General features: G+C 45.6%; 1 protein-coding gene across 1 annotated transcript in view; it reads left to right on the forward strand.

The window, feature by feature from the left end:
- Nucleotides 1–20,830, forward strand: part of CSMD2 (CUB and Sushi multiple domains 2) — a 690,555-nt gene that overhangs the window by 370,560 nt on the left and 299,165 nt on the right. Inside the window, exons 6-9 of the mRNA XM_056846155.1 lie at nucleotides 160–272; nucleotides 5,109–5,186; nucleotides 14,599–14,686; nucleotides 18,406–18,530. Coding sequence (XP_056702133.1) covers nucleotides 160–272; nucleotides 5,109–5,186; nucleotides 14,599–14,686; nucleotides 18,406–18,530 — 404 coding nt within the window. The remainder of the gene's footprint in view (nucleotides 1–159; nucleotides 273–5,108; nucleotides 5,187–14,598; nucleotides 14,687–18,405; nucleotides 18,531–20,830) is intronic.

The raw sequence follows: 20,830 nt of genomic DNA on the forward strand, positions 1-20,830 counted from the left end.
CTTTGCTGCTGAGGATTCTTGGTGCTCCACTTGGTGCTCCACTTGAGCCCAATGTCCCTGGAAAATGACCACACACAGACACGCACACACACACAAAACCCTTTCTTTCAAAAAACCAGAAACCAAGCCCTTGATTTTCACTGCATTTTTTTTTTGCAGGTTTACAGGAGCCAACCTTCCTGCCCCTGTAATCAGCAGCAAAAACTGGCTTCGACTTCACTTTACGTCAGATGGAAACCACCGGCAAAAGGGCTTCAGTGCTCAGTACCAAGGTATTTGCAATTCTGTGTTGGCTAACATTCTCTCCTAGAATCTTTGTTCCTTGGAAGGCCTTTCAGAAATCCACAAGGCTTCTCCCTCCCCTCCTCTCAAGACCTCTTTTTGCCCTACCTTTGGAACTCCCTGAGACTGTGTATACATGCAATTCCTTTCCTCACAGTTTCATGCCTTGATGAGTCTGATTTTGCAGGTTTTGGAAGTGTTGCCAGCAAAATGTGGTTAAAAGAAGTGACGGAGGCATGCATCATGGCTAGCAAGGCCTCTCACATAGACCATTGACTCTCAAGAAGAGTCTAAATTATTGTCTGTTTCAAAGCAGCTTTCTAAGAGGTGCACAAGCATACTGATAGAGATTTCAAGAATATGGCGGTGAAAGCAAAGGCAGTTTTTGATAGGGTTGCCAGGCCCCCCTTCGCAACCGCCGGGAGGTTTTGGGGGCGGAGCCTGAGGAGGGCTGGGTTTGGAGAGAGGAGGGACATCATTGCCATAGAGTCCAATTGCCAAAGCGGCCATTTTCTCCAGGGGAACTGATCTCTATCGGCTGGAGGTCAGCTGAAATAGCAGGAGATCTCCAGCTACTACCTGGAGGTTGGCAACCCTAGTTCTTGACAAGGATGCCATCCAACCAGAACAGTTAACACACCTTCCTGCCAGACAGGATCAGGCATTCCTTTGCAGAACTTTTCCACTTTCTTCCAATCGTTGTGGTTTGGCTTTGCAAGGACTTTCTGGTTCTATAGAAGCATGGTCCCTGTGAGTTGAGTTGTTTTGTTTCTGGGGTGGCTTCTTTTAATCCAGTGCAAAGACTTTGCGCATGTTGCAAGACAGGCTAGAAGGAGGCAGTGGCTTGGATGCAGCCCCTCCCCCATTGTAGCTCAGTGGGTTCTCATTTCTGTCTGACATTTGTGAGGGAGGATCCTTTGGGTGCAGTCTCTGATAATTTCATCCTTGGTCACTGGTAGAATGTGACATCTGGGAATATGTTTAAATGGAAACAGGCATCAGATTGATTCCCTAACACAAATAGCTTTAATTTGACTATTTTAAAAGTTGGCTAAAGTTCGTTTGTTTTTAAATGTCAAGTGACACAAATCTGCCTCTGGTTTGCTTGTTTTCTTGGGTGCCTCAGTATATGTGTTACGTGCTGTGGCTCAGTGGTAGAGCATCTGCTTGGCATGCAGAAGGTCCCAGGTTCAATCCCTGGCATCGCTAGTAAAAACGGACTAGGCAAGTAGGTGATGCGAAAGACCTCTGCCTGAGACCCTGGAAAGCTGCTGCCGGTCTGAGCAGACAATACTGACTTTGATGGAGCAAGGGTCCGATTCAGTATAAGGCAGCTTCATGTGTTCATGTGTTCTGACTTATTGCAGTCTTATGAATTAATGACCTCTAGCGATGCCAACTCCACGTTGGAAAGTTCCTGGAGATTTGGGGGTGGACCCTGAAGAGAGTGGAGTTTCAGGAGGGGAGGGCCCTCAGTGTGGTATAATGCCACATGAACACATGAACGCATGAAGCTGCCTTATACTGAATCAAACCCTTGGGTCCATCAAAGTCAGTATTGTCTACTCAGACCAGCAGCGGCTCTCCAGGATCTCAGGCGGATGTCTAGTCATATCACCTACCTGCCTGGTCCCTTTAACTGGAGATGCTGGGGATTGAACCTGGGACCTTCTGCATGCCAAGCAGAGAGACTACCACTGAGCCTATCCTGCAAAGTAACTATTTTCTTCAGGGGAACTGATCTCTATCATCTGGAGATCAGTTGCAGTTCCAGAGGGTCTCTGGGCCCCACCTGGATGTTGCCCCCCCCCAATGACCTCTAGAATATCCTCTCATTGACAGCCTTGCTCCGGTGTTGCAAACTGAAGGCCGTGGATGCCTTAATTGAGTCAACCCATCTCCTGTTGGGTCTTCCTCTTTTCTACTGCCTTCAACTTTTCCTGCCATTATTGTCTTTTCCAGTGAGCATGTCTTCTCATGATGTGACCGAAGTACGACAGCCTCAGTTTAGCCATGGTAGCTTCACGGGAGAATCCCCTAGAATTCTTGATTTGATATAGAACCCAGAGAGCCTTAAATGCAGGGCTGGTAACTTTCAAGATGCTTTGTTGTCTTGAGGCATTATTCTGGTGCCTGGAATTGGCTCTGGTGCCTGGAGATTTGAAATGCCCAGCCTAGCTACAAGGATCGGGTGCAGAGATTATAAGGAAAGGGAGGGGCATGAATTCAAAGACAGCATTTTCTGGACAGAAGCACGGTAGAGCTGTTGCTAGCTGCTTGCCCATGCGTCTCTCTGATTTGCCTGGAATATTCCAGGGATTGGCAGAGTAACCCCAGGCTAAGATTAGGAAGAGAGAAAGGCACCATGTCAGCTCAGTTGCGTACACTTCTATGGATTATGCTTGTAGCTCATGGGGTATATGCTTATGACTCACCATCAGAATGTAATCCCTATACCAGTTTAGTCATAATGTTCACTTGAGCAATTGCCCTGTAATTTAGTTGTTGCTAAGTTAAAAAAATGAAAAGAAAAGAATGAGAATCACAATCGACACTTTGCTGTTAAAACACACCTGGATGAGTCGTGCCTTTTTTGTAAAAGAAAAAAGAAAAAAAGAAAAATAGCAGACAAGTAAAGATTAATGTTTGCTTTACCTGTTTTACCTGACATACTAGCTGCAAATAAAATTTATTTATAAAGATTAATGTTATAATTTCCTCCCTGATTAGGGAAATGCCAGGGGCTTCTAATCCCGTGAGCTTGGCAAAACCCATTTGGCTAGACATGAGAAGCTCCGCGTTTATATGTTGAGTGTTTTAAAATATAAGTTTCCAAGAAGCCATCCCCTTGTTCGTTTGAGACAATTTCTCTTTTACTTTAAAAAAGAAATGGTGGTTTATGTTGGACGATCGATGCTCGATAGTGGCAAAATACACAAAAGTGAGAGCCAGGCTAGACTTTATGCAGGAGACGTGTGAACAGGGAAGATCTGTTTTCTAACTGAAAGAAAAAATAGCTGTGTCAGAAGCTGCAATTGGGAAAAAAGAAGTTTGAGAGTCGTTTTCCTTTCTGCAGCTTGTTCTAAATCATTCTCCCGAAGTTGTGTTTTGTTTGTTTTTTTCTGTAGCTCAAAAATGCAGGGGCCTTGTATATTTTCCAGCATGGGTTTTGTATGATTCTGAGTGGTAAAACAGGGAAAGGAAAGGATGCACTCCATGATTTGTGCTCTTCACAATTACTTCCTATTTTACCTTTTCCAGTAAGAAAGCATGTGGAGGTTGTTCATAGACAGCACATCTCCTGAGTTGGATCCAGCCAGCTTTTCCACCCTATCTCTCCCAATCCCTCTCCTTACTAAAGACCTCCAATTCCACTTGGGTGTTTTGTTTTGTTTTGTATACACGGATGCTGTGATTCCCCAGCATGGCATTTTGGGTGGTCCGAGGGGTCCCCTTCTTTCTTTCTCACCAACAGAAGCTTTGGTTGGAATCAGCCCAGTGTCTTCTTCGGCCCTCAGCCTCTAGAGATAGCAGACCACAAGGGAGGTCTTAGGAATGGATTACATGACCCATGAGCTAAGTAGGAGCCATGCATATATACATCCCAGGTCAGACTGAGCTTTTGTGGAGTTTTGGAGCTTCGGCTATATTTGGTTTCAAGCCTGGCCTGCTATAGAATCATAGAGTTGGAAGGGGGCCATGCAGGCCATCTAGTCCAACCCCCTGCTCAATGCAGGATCAGCCTCGAACATCCCTGACAAGTGTTTTTCCAGCCTCTGCTTAAAGACTGCCAGTGAGGGAGAGCTCACCACCTCCCTAGGTAGCTGATTCCATTGCTGAACAACTCTTACTGTAAAAAAAAAATTCCTAATATCCAGCCAGTACTTTTTCGCCCTCATCCAGTTCACAAGCCCAGGAACGCATATGCACGGGTATAATTCTGCCCCAGCTATGCCCTTGCAGCTTTTGAGTCCTGATGCATCCCGATGAATGAATACTTTATAGATATTAAATCCAATTCTATTGCTGTGTCCTGGTTCATTTGGCCCTGCCAAGCAGTAGTTTGGCTATTGAGGTTGCACCTCTGTCTCCTATCTCCCATTCCCCTCCGACTTCTTGGTCCAGGGCAAAACAGATTCACAATTCATGGTTCACTCAATTCATGGTTTCCAGTTCTGATTTGGGGAGAAACTGGTTTTCTCGATAGGATGCCAAGTTCTGATGTAACGGAACAGGCAGGGGAAGGAGCATGCAAGCCAAAGTCACTCTGTTGTGCATGTACATTTGTCTCAGGCAGAATGGGGATGAGTCAGGACTCAAAAACTTGAAGGGCATAGCTGGGGCAGAATTGTACCCATGCATATGCGTTTCTGGGCTTGTGAACTGGATTCTTCACACAACACATAGTTAAATTGCGGAACTCCTTGTCCAAGGATGTGGTAACGGCTGCCAACTTGGAAAGCTTTAAGAGGGGAGTGGACATGTTCATGGAGGAGAGAGGTACTCATGGCTACTAGTCAAAATGGGTACTAGTCATGATGCATACCTATTCTCTCCAGGATCAGAGGAGTATGCCTATTATCTTAGGTGCTGTGGAACACAGGCAGGACAATGCTGCTGCAGTCGTCTTGTTTGTGGGCTTCCTAGAGGCACCTTGTGGCTGCTGGACTTGATGGACCTTGGTCTGATCCAGCATGGCCTTTCTTCTGTTCTTACTCCCCAGACACATCCCGTTTCCAAAGATTTAACATGGCTCATCAAAGAGATTTCATGGGGGGGGGGGGCTCTTCCTTACTAATCTCTGTTTTCTTGCCTTCCCTTTCCAGTCAAAAAGCAGATGGAGATGAAGTCCCGAGGAGTGAAACTGATGCCAAGCAAAGACACAAACCAGAAGACATCTGTGTGTAAGTTTCGCCCGCAGCTGCTCACTCAGCGAGACCTAGCGCCTTGAACATTTCATTACGAATTTAGATCAGTCTCTGGAACTTTGACACTCTTTTTTCAGAGTTTCAGTGCTTGTTTCCTCTACCTACCCTGCATTACTACCTCACTTCCTCCTTCCAGTGCTCTGTATGCAAACCCGTACTAACTCTGTAAAGACTGGGAGCCAGGGCGGGGTGTGGTGTGGTGTGGGGAGACAAAGGGAAGGCCGCACAATGTATTCAACATTAGCGATCCTTTGCCGTTGTCAAAACACAAAGGCTTTAGGCGACGCAGTATCTGGGCCTTTTTCACACCGTCTGTGGAGTCATCAAGATGCAAACACGTTTCTGATAACTAAATGTATTTGTCTAGCACCAGTGTAAGAGGGCTCGGACCGGCCGCGGAAAAGCTGGCAACAAAGAAGCCGCAGTAACTCCAGTAACAATCTGAAATAAGATCTCTACTTTCTCCCTTTCCCGGTTATTGAATTTTACTGTGTCTATCTGCTGGAAATCTTCCTAAGGAAAGAACTATTGGCTAAAATGAAAAGGCAGCAGGGGGAGACAGTTAGAACTTTTCATCATATTTGTACTTGTTCCTTATGTTTTGGTGTGTTTTTTTTCCTGCCTACCTTTGTTAGAGATACATCTAGGTTGGGCCTAGTTGGTATCCTGGGGTGTTCCTTCGCAGCATTTGGTAAGCAGTCCTGCCTTTGGTCAGCAGTTCTGCCCTAGAGTTGTACAAGAACTGTTGGAGCAGGAACCAAGCTAGATTTTTGCATCAGGGTGCGGATGCGGTGGCAAGCGGGTGCCAGTTGGTGGCATAGATGCCCAAGGGTGGCACAGCCAGGAAGAAGGGGCTCGGAAAACAGGGCCCCTGGCCCCTGGTGAGGAGTCGGGCCTACTCTCTGGCTCGTCATGCCGTTCTGGAACATCTGCCTGTTTTTCTGTTCCGTAGACTAGAGGCAAAATCTCACAGGGTGAATAGTCTTTGCAGGGGCTGCAGAGGTCCACAACCTACTTGACTCTTTGGTGCTTTAGGAATTCTGAGAACAGGTAGTGGCTACCATGGGTGGCAGGGTCTTATCACAAAATATTGGAACGTTCCAAGCCAAGCATCTTCTTACGGATGTAGGCAGCTATTTCAAAATGGGGGCACCCTGCAGAAAGGTGATGCCTCCTGGGCTCCCCTGAAGTACCTTCTGCTCCCCTGAGATAAAAGAGAGCAAGGACTGGCTCTTTTCTGGGCTCTCCTGAAGTACCTTCTTCTCCCCTGAGAGCAAGTATTGGCTCTTTTCTCTGATGCAAAGGGAAGTGGGCACCAGGAAATACGTTGGTGGGCAACATGGTACCCGTGGGCACCAGGTGGGGGATCGTCATTGTAGAGGATGCTGGAGTGACGTTGGATCAGGACACACTTCCTGCAGAGGGGACCCACCACTTTGTTTGCATGCCAGAGCTGGAAAAAAGTTTAATGCCTTTGTAGGAAAGAGAAAGTGATTTATTCCATTTGTGTGGTTCGGTAGTCTTGGAAAATGTGGACAGGTTGGGACATATTTTGTCAGGCATTCCTTTCTGAGAAAGAGAGCGAACAGAAAAAGAAAGGCATGGCTCCTTGGTCTTTGGAATGCAGTTTGCCTTTTTGCTCAATTCTGGCATTAGATAGGGTGGAAGATCAAGTGCAAAATGTGAACATTCGGCCATTGAGAGTTCCCCTGAATACCTTCAAAGACTGCAAGAGAGATTCTCGAAGTGAAGAATGTTGCCTAAGATGGGCAAGTTAATTTTCTAGGCCAGAGACAAACTGCCTTGGTTGGAGATCCTGCCAGCGCCCCATCTGTTCCAAAGCGATTTGTTATGTGTTGCTCATTTCATGTAAGTGGAAATGGGAGCTCTTTCAAGAGGTTGACTATGAGTGGGAAGGAGGGAGATTTGGGCTGGGCGAAGCTGCATTTTGGACACCACGTGGCAGTCTGTGTTGGAAAGCCTGTTTCTTCAGTGTAAGATCATCTCAAATAACACCATGATGTACACTTCAGAAAGGGACAAGGTTTCACATGTTGGATATATTTTATTGCCCCCCCCAATACCATCAGGGATCCCAAAGTTGTGTGATTCTTAACAGGTTTGCAAGACTGAAAACTTGTATGGGCCCTTCCTACAAATGTGCCTGTCACGTCAGATTCTTGTGTGTGCATGTGGCTTCATGGGCCCTGTCCTGGTCAAACCAGAAGTCTCGAGGTGTCAAACTGATGTTTCTAAGTATGTACAGATGGTCAAGAAAGGAGATGTGAAATACTCCATGATCCTCCCATGCAGTTTTTTATTTGGGGGGGGGGGCATTGATAGAGTAGAAATCAAATCACCAGTGTAACTAAACAGTTGTCTAGGAGGACACCCAACGCTCCAACATCCTGCATGTATTGGAGTTGAGGATGCTGTATGAAAACAGTGGGGAAATGCCATGTTTTCTGTGTATATTGCATGTCCCTGGGTTTCTCCTCTCCCAAAGGACTTATGGGGTACTCTTCCCTCTTGGTTTCCTGCGCCTGATTTGGTGTCCAGCAGTGCTGCGCAAAATCGTTTTGGTGGTCTCACCACTGTTGTGATTTAATACCACGATTTAACAGGCTGTGTGAGATTCTTACTCTAGTATAGCACGTACTTGAGGCTGAGCTAGTGGGAAACCCAGATAAAGGGGCAGTGAAGGTTCCCATCCTAAACTAGCCACTGATAACAAATGTCTCTGCAGAAGGCCCTTACAGTTGGATACTAGGGGACTTAATTCTGCCAAAGCTTATGTGTGTGTCTGTTCAGGACGAGCACACCTTGCAGCTAAGTGTGACATCTTCTATCACTCTTTCCCCACTGTAGGCTGGATCCAAGTGTAGAATGAGTGAGTGTTGGGCATTATGGTCTCTGGCTTTACAGGGTTCCATTGTCTCTGCAGCTGTTTCCTCCTCCCTCAAGAACTTTGCTGCCAGGGAACAGACTCCTCCTGAAATGGTTATGTTCTGGTCCCCCTCCCTTCTGGGTCTCGACTGTCGAAGGACAGGAAGAGAAGAAGTCATCGGGTGTTCTGGCTATGATCTGGGTGTGTCCCTTGCAAGTGGAAGCAACATGTCCCCTCATTATTGTTTAAATCCACATGTTTGAGGACTGAGTTCTATCGTCGAAAAAAGTGACAAACCCTGAGAGGCTCTGGGTTAAGTGAGGTTCTGAACTTGCCCGTTGGCCAACTCTATTTCAGACGTGAATTGTACCGTAGATTGTGTGTTGCTGGTGTGTTCGCTGTCTTTGGTCCATGGGATAGTGTGGGGATGGCCTATGCTACCCTGCCCTAAATTGAAGTGGGGTGGTCTCTGCTGGGACCTTTCTTCCTCCAACGGATCTGTCGCACAAGGTCAGCCACAGTGTATTACTTTCAGTCAGCGAAAACTAAGAAGAGACTGTGCTTTTCTTGTCCTCATCAAGACTTCTTGGAATGTTGTGTGCATTTTGGAAGGTGATGACATTTCAGCATACAGAATAGACCTTCTGATTCCCCTTCTCCAATTCTGCTTCTCAAATTTAGCTTTGAGGGATGCTTAAACAATTGTGTTTTGATTGATGTAAAAAATAATTTTAGCAAAAAATTGGCCAAATCCAGTGCTTTGATGCACTTTGCCAAATTCAGGATTTTGACACACTTCCCCCCATTTTTCATAAAACCCTGTAAATCCATCAACATCCATAGATGCTTTAAAATATTAGGAGAACATGAATTGAGAAAAAAAGATCTAGGAGGATTTTGCTTAACCTCCCCCCCCACCCCCAATGATTTCTTCCACCTCTGACAACTTGCATTAACCAGCATCAGGAGATCCATGCAATCGGTTTCATGTGCTCAAGGAAGCTTTCACCTTCCGTTTCTCAGACACAGCCTTCCCTCTCTGTATGACAATCCTTTTTGAAGTGGAGAAGAGTTTGTGGTATGGGTGGCAGATATCTAAAAACCTTACCAAGCATCTCTAGTACCAGCTGTGCTTTGACTTTGAGGACATCTAGCAGCAGCCCTCCGACAATGGAAGCTAGAAGCAGCAGTTCAAATTCAGGAGTAATTGTGTCAGGATCAGATTCTACAGGACTTGGAGAGCTCCTAAGGAAAGCAGATGACCCAAGAGAATCCCAAGTGCAAATGCATATTTATTTCCCCAAGTAGGACGGGATGGCTGCCAGAACCCCTGGAAATTTCAGGGAATTTAAAGGGGCAGTGCTTGCTCAGAAACAGACAAGGCAGAGATAGTAAATTGATGCAGGCAGCAAGGGGTCCATGGAGCAAGGAACAGATTTGGGTAATTTATGCATGGGAATTTTACCTGAGGTTCGTTGCTGGCTGGACCCACACTTTCCAGTTGGGAATCTCTGTCCCAGCAGTCTCCAAACTCAAATCAAGGCCCGCCCATTTAAATGCTGCTTTGTAATTAGCTTACTTCGCAGTGCTCACTGTGAGAGAAGATTCCCCACCCCAACACCCAATTGCTGCATAAAAAAGCATTTTAAGAACAAAAAAACAAAAAAATGGAGCAATCTGAAAGAAGAGGGGGTAGAGAAATCCAAGTCTCGGTTTTAAAAAGCCTTTCTTTTGCTCAGAAAGAGCCCCAAGGAAGCACAAAGTGTTTGAATCCCCGCCTCTTTACAAACTCCTTTGTGATTGGCTGTGAGAGATGCCAATCTTCCTGTGGCCTGAGCTTTGCCTTCTGCACGGAGATTTCAGCTGGGCTGAGCTCAGGGCAGATGGAAGAGTCGGGTTAACAGAGGAATGGGAAGACCCGGACATTGTGAGAGCTGGCAGCGAGGTCATTTCTAATGGACCGAAAACATGTGCAGAACTCCAAGGAACAACCAAGTCAGACAGGCGGGCGAACGTGAGTTCAAGTACCCATGCATAAATGACCTTGGCCAACAGGTGGACTGTTTCAGATGCTTCACATGAAAGAAAGGTCTGAATTTTCCCTCCCAAGGTTTGGGACGTGGTAAGGTTTTCTTCCTCAGAGAACTAGGCCCGTCCAGCAGGTTCATTGTCCTTGGGGACCTTTCATCATGACCGAGGTCGCCATCAGAGGAGTTCCTGTCTGACAGTCCGGGTGCTGGGTCTCACCAACAGGCTCTTTGGACCCCAGACACTGGGTTTGATCCTATGGAACTTTCCCACAAAACATTCTTCCAATAGGAAAAAAAAAAGCCGCCTTCAACAAAGAAAGATATTTTTCCATCACAGGAAACTTTTCCCCATCAGGAAAAGTAATTACCTATCTAAGAATGCATTAGGATCCAGTTTGATGGAAGGAAGTCATAGGACCCAGCCCACAGAGTTTTTCCATGCCTGATTGTGTAGACCAGTGGTTCCCAAAGTGGGCAGTACCACCCCCTGGAGGGCAGTGGTATTACCTAGGGGGCACTAAGAGGCAAGGGGGCAGCAGGGGGCGCTAGAGGTAGGCCCCTTCAACTGTGTTGTTCGCTAATTTACAATAGATCAAGCTATGGCACCATGCTGGCAAATCTGATGGAAACTATCAGAATTGTTTTCCAGACTTTGAAGAGCTGGTACCACTGGATCAAGTTCATCAGTTTTGTTGAATACATTTCAACTAAAAAAGTTTTTCTTTGATTTTGAGTAGATGAGCAATTAATTGTTACTGTTTTGAAATTGTATGGTTATTATCTTCTTTAGTAAGTCATGCAACCCCCTATTTTGAATAATGCTTTTGATAGGATAGGGTAGGGGGCGCTGGGGTTGAGTTTGTGGAACCAAGGGGCGGTGGCCCGAAATATTTGGGAACCACTGGTGTAAATAATCCTGATAGAACATAAGCGGCTCTCGGATGTTGAAAGTCAAATCGAGCTGCCTTTACTGCCAAAGCTTTATAATGCACTAAAACCATGGTCAAGAAATGCTGCAGCCCCCTATTTATCGAATATTACTTACGCCAAATATAGATGAGCCTTTTCCAGAGCCCGCTTTGACACCCTACCTTCTGCTATTTTAGACAAAATGTTCCAATATCTGCCTATGGAGCAACGGTGTTGCCCCTGTTTGGCTAGTGCAGCTGAATCAATCACACATATAGTGCTGTACTGATAGAACATAACACCACTGGTCTTGCATCAGCAGAAAAAAATGTGTACAGGAGGCCTTCAAATCGCTTTTCAACGAATTATTCAAACTCCTGGTATAAATTTCCTCTGCAAATTAGCTGTCTTGTCCCTTTGAGTTTTTAGAGTGCTTTGTTGTAGAAGCCGTCAGATTTTTAAAAACCACCGAGAAATTGTGGGCCAAAAGTAACTTTACGATTTAGCTTCTTGGGTGTGTTGACTAAAAATCCTGCTTCCCTGGACAATAAAACCACTTGTTCGTGTCTCTGGAAACAACCTTCTTGCCCTTTCTTGCAATATATCAACACACACACACACACACACACACACACGAAGGGATCAATGCATAGTCTTTTGTTAATGCTGCTTGTGGGAAGGAGGGAGGTTTGATGTGGTGTCGGCTGGCCTTTTGGTAGCTCAAGTTATCACAGCAAACAGAGAAACTGCAATTGATTGGTTGTGAACAGAGCCATGTTTGGGCAGACTGAAAAAAAGAGAGAGAAAGGAGGAAAAGATGGGGAAGGCACTTCCAAACAGTGACCTCTGTTTACATCACGCCAGGAAAGTCCCCAGGCATGGCCCATTCAGAAGAACCTATTAAGAAGTGCTAGAGGAATTCCCCATGTTTTGTTTTGTTTTGGTGAGGTTTTTTTATTTTTATTTTATATAAGAAGGATACAGAAAGGAAAAAAAGAGGGGAGGGGAAAAATAAAATAGACGATATATCATTCTCCAAGCTTCCACATAGTTAAAATTTGAAAGGGAAAAAAGAAAGATGATACCAGATATTCTATCATTCATCCTGAACATTACAACATCTTATTTTTTAAAAAAAAGAGAGAAAGTATATTTCAGTCTCTAAGCCTCCACATCAGCTAGACTTACAAAAAGCTAATACCATGGCTTCTATTAAGTGTATATCTCTATGAATTCTCTTATAAACTGGCTTTGACCTTATTGAATTGTTTATTTGCCGCCTAAATGGTAATCATAAAAAGGCTGCCATTTCAACACAAATTCATCTGTTGATTTCGTATTAACCAATTGCGTTAATTTGGCCATCAATGGGAATTCCCCATGTTTTGGATTAGTTTTAGAACTTGCTTTGTACATTGTTATGGTTTGACAGTGGGGCGGATCCTGCCACCTTTTCTTGTTGATCTTGCCCAACTCCCTCTTCACGGCTGCCCCTGATGCCTATGACTTTTCTCCCTGTGGGTCCCATGGGTCCCAGCATAGTCTTTTCAGTGGTTTAACAAGTACATCCTCTCCCTTTCCCCAGCTGATAGGATCCAACCCAGTGTTTTTTTGTGCTCAGCGATATGTGTCTATGCGAAGTAGCAGCATGATGTTAATCTTCAGTATGTGAGATTTGTCCACCGCCATGTTAGAAGTAGTGCATGTGGATGAGGAGGCTATAATGGCCATGCATTAACTCCTGGCGCATTTCCTGTGGCATGTACACATGGAAATAGATTGTGGGATTTTTACATCTATACAACTTGCTCGCAAGGATAGTGTATTTCCGGAAAGCCATGATGCATGAGTTGATCTACAGATGGGGTGGATGGATGACCTCTTTCAGCATTCCAGGATGGAGGTGGATCTTTGCCTGCAAAACTGGAATATGTGTGTGGGTAGCTGTGGGGGTCTATGGGGGAGGGAGCTGGAAGAGGAGCAAAAATAACTTTAGAGTAACTGTTTTAAGAGGAGTGCCACCGTCTGTACATTACATAATGTCTGAAAGATGGCATTGAGTTGTCAAGATCTTTTTTAAAAGTATATTTCTGCCTAACGGTTGTGCATCGTACATGTTTAAAAAGTGGGCAGGTGCAAGGAGGAATGATGTAATATTGCTCGAACATGTGCCCTGCCCAAAGCAAGTGTATGAGAGGTGCTTCACACATTATGTTTCTTGAGCGTACACCTAAAATGTTTCACACTTCAAACTGTTGTGAATTCGACAAACACCTGCATTTGAAAACACATGTAAAATATGTTAGCCGGGGGGGCAGGATTCCCTACAGCTCCCCAGGGGCACTGCACACTCAGTGGCCAATCTGAGCATGTCCTTGCATGATGTGTGAACCAGCTCTGATCCACCCGTCACCAGGTGAACCTTGCATTTCATCCCAGCGCCATCGGTGTCTCCAAGGTTCTGTTCTAACACGGGTAGATACTGAAGCGCAATTGATTCTGTGCGGATAACGTGTATTCGTTTAGTAAGCCGAGACCCGGTGGGAACGAGGGACGCTCGTCGTACTCCATACTCTCTTGCTTTCGCATTCATCGCTAAGAACTTTTCACATTTCCCTCCCCCAACCTTTACCCCACTTGGTTCAACATGACAAAATTGAGGTGCGTCATTTTCAACAGTGTTCATGGCGGGAAAAGCGGGGGTGGGGGGAGTCTTCTTGGTCGCTGCTGTTTCTTCCGCATGAGATTTATACAGCGGGGACGGCTCTGTTTGGGGAGGCTGGGTTTTACTTTTTTTCTTCCACACTTGAGACCAACCAGTTTCTTCCAGATCTCATTTCATTCCGGTTGGAGCCATGCCGCTGTTAATGTTTATTTCATAAGTTCGTGCTGGGGGGCTAAGTGGCGGGGGGGAGGGCTGTGGGGTTCAGTCGTGGAACTGGTGACTTTGCTAGGGAGGGGTGGCTCCGGGTTTTCCACATTCCGTCTAAATTACCACCTTTGAAACCGCCCAGCTGCCTTCTCTCCTATTCTTTCCATCTCCCCGCACACTTTCGGTATCACATTATACAACTTTTATTTTATTTTTAAATTTAGTTGTGTCTGTCATGAGCATTCGCCAGGTGAGGTTGAGTTTTATAAATATTCAGGATCGCTCCACGGGTGTCCTTTTAAAATAGCCGGCTTGCAAAGTGCGCCCTTTAATTTGGGCAATTTTGTGTGTGTGTGTGTGTGTGTGTGTGTGAGAAACACAACAATGCACTTAACCGTCTGCTTCCGTTGTGGCACAAAGTGGGGTGGGGTGGGTTGAGGGGACAGGAACTGTGTTGCTGGTGGGGATAGTGGTGCTCGCTAAACGGAGCTGGTATGCGATCCTTTACCCAGACTCCTGAAGAAGGCATTAAATATATATATGTACACACAAGCCAAATGCATTTCCAACTTGTAATTTACCCATTTTCTCTCTACATTCTCCAACACCAAGACAGTTGATGTTGTTGTTCTTAAAAAAGCTTCTGTGTTCTATTCTATCTCTGTATGTGCTGTTTTCTTTGCTTTGTAGTAACACAGGTTGGTGTGTCCCAGGGGCATAACATGTGTCCGGACCCTGGGATTCCAGACAGAGGCAAAAGGATAGGCAATGATTTCCGGTAAGAAGTCGTTTTTTATTCCCTCTCCCCCTCATAGTGTGTTGTTTTTTCCCTCCTTCTCCTTCGCCTCCTCCTTTCCCCCTACCTCTCTTTCTGCTCGGTCTTCTGAGGTCAAAGTAAATGTATTTGTTAGCTTTTTCTTTTCTAATCCCCCCCCTTCCTCTGAGGAGTTCAGGTGCCATACACCCCTCTTCCATCTTATCCCTACTACAACCCTGTGAGGTAGTTTAGACTGAGGGAGCATGACTGGTCCAAGGCCACAATGTGAATTGCATGGCATGGTTGAAATTTGAATTCAGGTCTCCCCTTTCCTTAGGCTGCATGCTACCATCTGCATTACACTGATTCTCAATAGGCCTGGTTGACATTGCCTCATCCTCTGGCTGGATTTTATTTCTGAAGGAAAGTTGCCTATTTTTAACAGATCCCTGGTACCCATTTGATATCAAGTTTCTTTTGTTATCTCCCCACAATGATGTCTCTCATATCCACTCTGAAGGTCCAAACTTCTATATCTCAGTCCTGCTTACTCCGACTGGTTGTAGATCTCCAGGCTCTCAAGGAAGGAAAGATCCAACATTCATCCAGTTGTTCCTTGAAGTCCTTTTAACTAGAGATGCTAGGGATTGACCCAGGGATCTGCTGTATACAAAGCAGATGCTCTGCCATTGAGCTACATCCCCTTCCTGAAGTAGAACATAAGAACATAAGAAAAGCCATGCTGGATCAGACCAAGGTCCATCAAGTCCAGCAGTCTGTTCACACAGTGGCCAACCAGGTGCCTCTAGGAAGCCCACAAACAAGACGACTGCAGCAGCATTATCCTGCCTATGTTCCAATGCACCTAATATAATAGGCATGTTCTTCTGATCCTGGAGATAATAGGTATGCATCATGACTAGTATCCATTTTGACTAGTAGCCATGAATACCCCTATCCTCCATGAACATGTCCACTCTCCTCTTAAAGCCTTCCAAGTAGGTGTGAGTTTTGGCCTGGTGAGATAATGACGCTGCCATAATAATATGTGCCATTTCATATTGGGATGAGATGCCATATTTGCAATTAAGTCCACTGCCCCTTTTCCAGACATTTGATGATTGTTGCCACATGACAGTCTCATTTACTTCGGAAGGTATGTCCTGTCGATCTAAACTGAGATGACTTCCAAATCAATGTGCTTAGGATTGGGACATGTCTTCCATCCTCTATGGCATGAATCTGTAGGTTGGCTGAAAGCCGGAAGTGTGACCATCCCATGTGATACGCCTTGTATCTTGGCATTTTCTGTGGAATGGTGCCAGTGTTGGAGTTTGCACCAGCTTGTCACCGTCCTTTCCTTCCATGGCAGCATCAACATCTGAAGGTGAAGATGTGGCCCAGGACCAACCTACTTTTTTTTAAAGTAACGTTTCCAGTGCCCATGAGTGAGGTATTTCACCTGATGCTGACCCACCATTGACCGATACTGCAGTCTTCATTGCATGGGGATGCCTTAGAACAATGTTTACATGTATCCTCCCTTTCCTTGAGTCAGCACCTTCCTCAGACTTCCTCTTCTCCGGGATCTCCTTCGTTCTGCATTGATTTTGTCTGCTTGCCAAGTATCCTTTTTGTGTCCATGAGGATTCTGGGATATATTCTGGGCTGCTCCCTCCAGCTACATAAGGCACCATCCACCCCTGTTGGGGTTTGCTGTTGCCCCACAGGAACTGAAAATTATACTCCCTCAAAATGCAGGAACCTTTTAGAATACACCCTACTCTCTCCTTCAGCTGCCTTGGAGCTGAAGTGCTACTCCACATGGAGGAGACGCGCTCTAGAAATTCTGCTAATATGAATAAACTCTACAGTTGAAGGAGGAAGTCCCCTTGGGTCTCTCATCTGCTTTCTTTTATCGGCTGGATAATGACTATATAACTTATTTCCCCTGGTCCACCCAGGTGCAGACCCACCAGGCTGGTTCCCCGTTAAGTGGAGCCTCACGTGTGTGAAATGAACTGCTACAAACAAAGCTTTGGTGTCACCTCAACAGAATGTCCCCTCCCCTGTGCAGTCAGTTCACACATTGGGCAGTGAGTCATCCTTGTGTCCTGAGAGAGACACACAAGTGTGAATCAGCCCAGCTGTGGTGTTTCTGATGTCATGAGAGCTTCCAGCCGTCCTCTCATGGGCATGTTTTCCCTTTTGCTTAAAGGAAGCAGATGAAGTTTGTGTTCAAGTATGTCAGAGGGGCAGACTAATATTTAATATTCGCTTTGCTCACTAAAATTTGTTCCGATATTCACTCCAGACTATCTCTCTTGAAATTGGAAACGGGGGGGGGGGGGAGTTCAGTGAGCGACAGAGGCAGGGAATATGTTCCTTGGTGATGTTTTCAGTCCCTAACAGCCCAAACTTTGTGAAATACAGAACATGTGAAGCTGTCTCATAGCAAGTCACACATCTGGACTAATTATGCTAACTGCCATTCTCCCAGGCCCTAGACTGGAAATTTTGTATTTGCTTCTTTCATTTGTATCCTTCTTTTCTTCCTTGCAACTTTTCTGGTATACATAAGGTCCCCAGGAAGTCTCCCACCTAGAAACTCACCAGACCTATACCCGCTCAGCTGGTGATATCTTCTACCCAGGTCTGCCCCTAAGCCTCTACCTCCCCCTATTGAGCCAAAAATGTTTTGGATGTTGTGAACTGTTGCTTTTATATTGTTGAGAGAGACTTTATTGATGGAGTGGATTTAGTCCGCTGTTCAAATTGGGTAAAAATGCTCTTTAGAAATGCCTAGAGGATAATCTGGATAAGTCCATTGATTGAACCGCGCACGCTACAAGTTAGAAATACAACATATAACCACCATGGTGCTATTTATTTTTTTAAATGGTTTTGGGTTAGCAACTTAAAGCAACTTAACATTTCCACAGCTTAGATTTTTCAAGGGTGCAAATTATCTGCATGTTTAGCTATCCATAAAAATGTACATGTATGTTTGCTTCTTTTGGCAGGGGGGGGGGAGGATAAATTTATATTCCATAATTTAGCCGACCGGCTTTCAAGTCAACATACAATTAAAGCAGTCCTCAATAAAAACAGAATGGCTTTTTAAACCATAGAATCATAAAGCGTGACTATGCAATTTAAGTAATTTCCATCCATATTCTAAGGAATCTATTTTCTCCTATGGCTTGGCACCCTCTCTGGGTGTCGCTGGATGTTTTCCCATGTCTGCCCTGATGCCCTGTTCTTTTCTGGGCTCAGTTTTTAACCCACAGATCCCTTTGTGGCTGACACCCAGTGGAACTTTGAAACTAACTACCTCCTTCATGTTGCTGTCTTTGGGTCAGGTTCAGTAAAGCAAAGCACAAAAAGAGGCATTCCCCGTGGCTCACTCCCCCTGCTGAATATGGAACTCTCTGCCACTGCAGGCTCACCAACTCTGAGCTTGTGTGCGTTCTGCAAGTGTTGTAAGATCTAGCTGGTTGGCTGGTCTTTTCAGACTTGAGAATTCTCAAAAGAGGCTGGAGCAATTTGCTGAAGAATCTAGTTAAGAGTTACTGCTCTGTCGATTTGTGTTTGTTTGTTTTTCATCGATCCAAGGGGGGGAGGTGATCAGCAAGTCAAAATAAATGAAAATAAATTGCCAGTTTGCAAAACGAACACTTGCCGTTAGTTCTTTGCGTGGAGTGGACCCAGATTTGCAAGGGATCCGTTCTGTCTTGCAGGTTAGGATCCAGCGTCCAGTTCACATGCAACGAAGGCTACGATTTGCAGGGCTCTAAAAGCATCACCTGTAAGAAGCTGAGCGATATGATAGCCGCTTGGAGCGACCAGAGGCCGGTGTGCAGAGGTGAGGCGAGGAACAGAATGGTGCTCAGAGCTCCAGATCGGGCAGGAAATTAGTTTCAATTCCCACCTTCTTGGGGGTTCATTATAAGCAAGGAAAAAGGGGGAAATTGTGATGCTGTGAACTGTATCAGGCTCGCCCCTTCGGGGTCCCTTTTCAGGAGAGCATCCAATAACCTCCTTGCTGAGCTCCTTGGTTGCCCATTAATTCAGTAACACCCCGTAGCCTACAAGAGGACAGAAGTTCATGTAATTGCTTCTCTTTGTTTATACACCTGAGCTCATCTTTCTTTTTCTTTCCTTTCCTTTTTTTCCAAAATGGCACCCCCCCAAGAGGTGCAGCCAGTTGCTAGGGGTGATGAAAGCTCCCCTTTTATCTCTTCATGTGCCTCAGCGCTGCCAGAGTCAAACGTCTGCCTTGGTCTTAGACAGGTGCTACAGGGCTTATGACCAGTTTCTGGGTGTCCTGGTGCTTGCTTCCCCCCCACCCACCCCAGTTCTGCTTGTAAGTAGTCACAGGATCAGTGTGGGAGGGGTTTGTGGTGCCATCCAAGATTCAGTAGGACCAAGAGGGTGGTCTCCATAGTCCATTATCCTTGGGTAAAAACAAAAAAACAAAAGACATTGGTATCATTGGCAGCTGACTAGGAAAGCAGAGGTGTTCAGTGGTTAAAAGTACTTTTGAAGAACAAACTTGAATGCAAGCTGCAGAGCGGTGGTGGTGGAAAGTGCCGTCAAGTCACAGCTGACGTATGGCCACCTGGTAGAGTTTTCGAGGCAAGAGAATGTTCAGAGGTGGTTTGCCATAACCTGCCCCTGCATAGCAACCCTGGACTTCCTTGATGGTCCTCATCCAAATATTAACCAGGGCTCACCCTGCTTAACTTCCAAGATTTGATGAGATCGGACTAAAATCATAGAATCATAGAGTTGGAAGGGACCACCAGGGTCATCTAGTCCAACCCCCTGCACAATGCAGGGAATTCAGAACTACTTCCCCCCCCACACACACACACACCCAATGACCCCTACTCCATGCCCAGAAGATGGCCAAGATGCCCTCCCTCTCATGATCTGCCTAAGGTCACAGAATCAGCATTGCTGACAGATGGCCAGCTAATTTCTTCTTTAAAACCTCCAGGGATGGCTAGTCTGGGCCATCCAGGTAAGGGCCACAGAGAAGTAACCCAGAACAAAACATCACCTTGGGGCCCTCCTATTGCACCCCCTGCAAAAAAACACCTTTCAGTCGGTCAGCGTAGCACGTTTAAACACATAAGCTTGGACTTTATGACTGCATTCCTCATGTGCTTCACTCTGGCCACCGCGCAGCTTGCTTCCTCTGCCACAGGTGCTTCTGTTCACACACGATCAAGAAGCCTCATGCAAATGGAAGTGCTAGCACAAGGGGGAAGTGAGCGGTGCTGTGACAGAGCTAAGCGCCTGTGGAACATGATCACAGGATCCAAGTCATGGCATATTGACACAATACTCGATTGACACAATATTGACACAGTAATATGGATGGCCCAAGCTAGCCTCATCTCGTCATATCTTGGAAGCTAAGCATGATCAGCCCTCGTTAGTACTTTGATGGGAGACCACCAAGGAAAGCTGGGGTTGCTATGGAGAGGCAGGCAATGGCAAACCACCTCTGTTTGTCTTGTTCAATGTATTGTTTTGTATTTGTTTAATGATAATAAATTAATTAAACATTTGAAAGCCGCTTCACTAGATTAAGCAAGTGGATTTCCTGTTTAACTCTGTAAGCTGTGGCTTTGAAGGGGAAAAGTGTAAGATCAGATGTGTGCCATCTTGTCTGTCCACTAGCCTAGGAAATGTGTTCCAATATGTTGGGGGCTGTTTAGTGTTGAGGGGTCTCTGGGCAGTTATCCACCTTGGGTCGCCTTTATTTTAAAGTGTTGCGTGTCATCATAGTGATAGTCTTCTTAATGGCCCAGTGGAAGATGCTGCAGAATGAGCAACCATAGCAAAAATAGCCATGAAGTCGGTAGAAGAAGAAGAAGAGTTGGTTTTTATATGCCGACTTTGTCTACCACTTAAGGGAGAATCAAACCGGCTTACAATCACCTTCCCTTCCCCCACACACACACACACAACAGACACTCAGTGAGGTAGATGAGGCTGAGAGAGTGTGACTGGCCCAAGGTCACCCAGCTGGTTTCATGTGTAGGAGCAGGGAAACAAATCCAGTTCACCAGATTAGCCTCCAACTCTCAGATGGAGGAGTGGGGAATCAAACCTGGTTCTCCAAATCAGAGTCCACCGCTCCAAACCACCGCT

This window comes from Euleptes europaea, chromosome 3 (genome assembly GCF_029931775.1).
Source record: "Euleptes europaea isolate rEulEur1 chromosome 3, rEulEur1.hap1, whole genome shotgun sequence".
Classification (NCBI taxonomy): Eukaryota; Metazoa; Chordata; class Lepidosauria; order Squamata; family Sphaerodactylidae; genus Euleptes; species Euleptes europaea.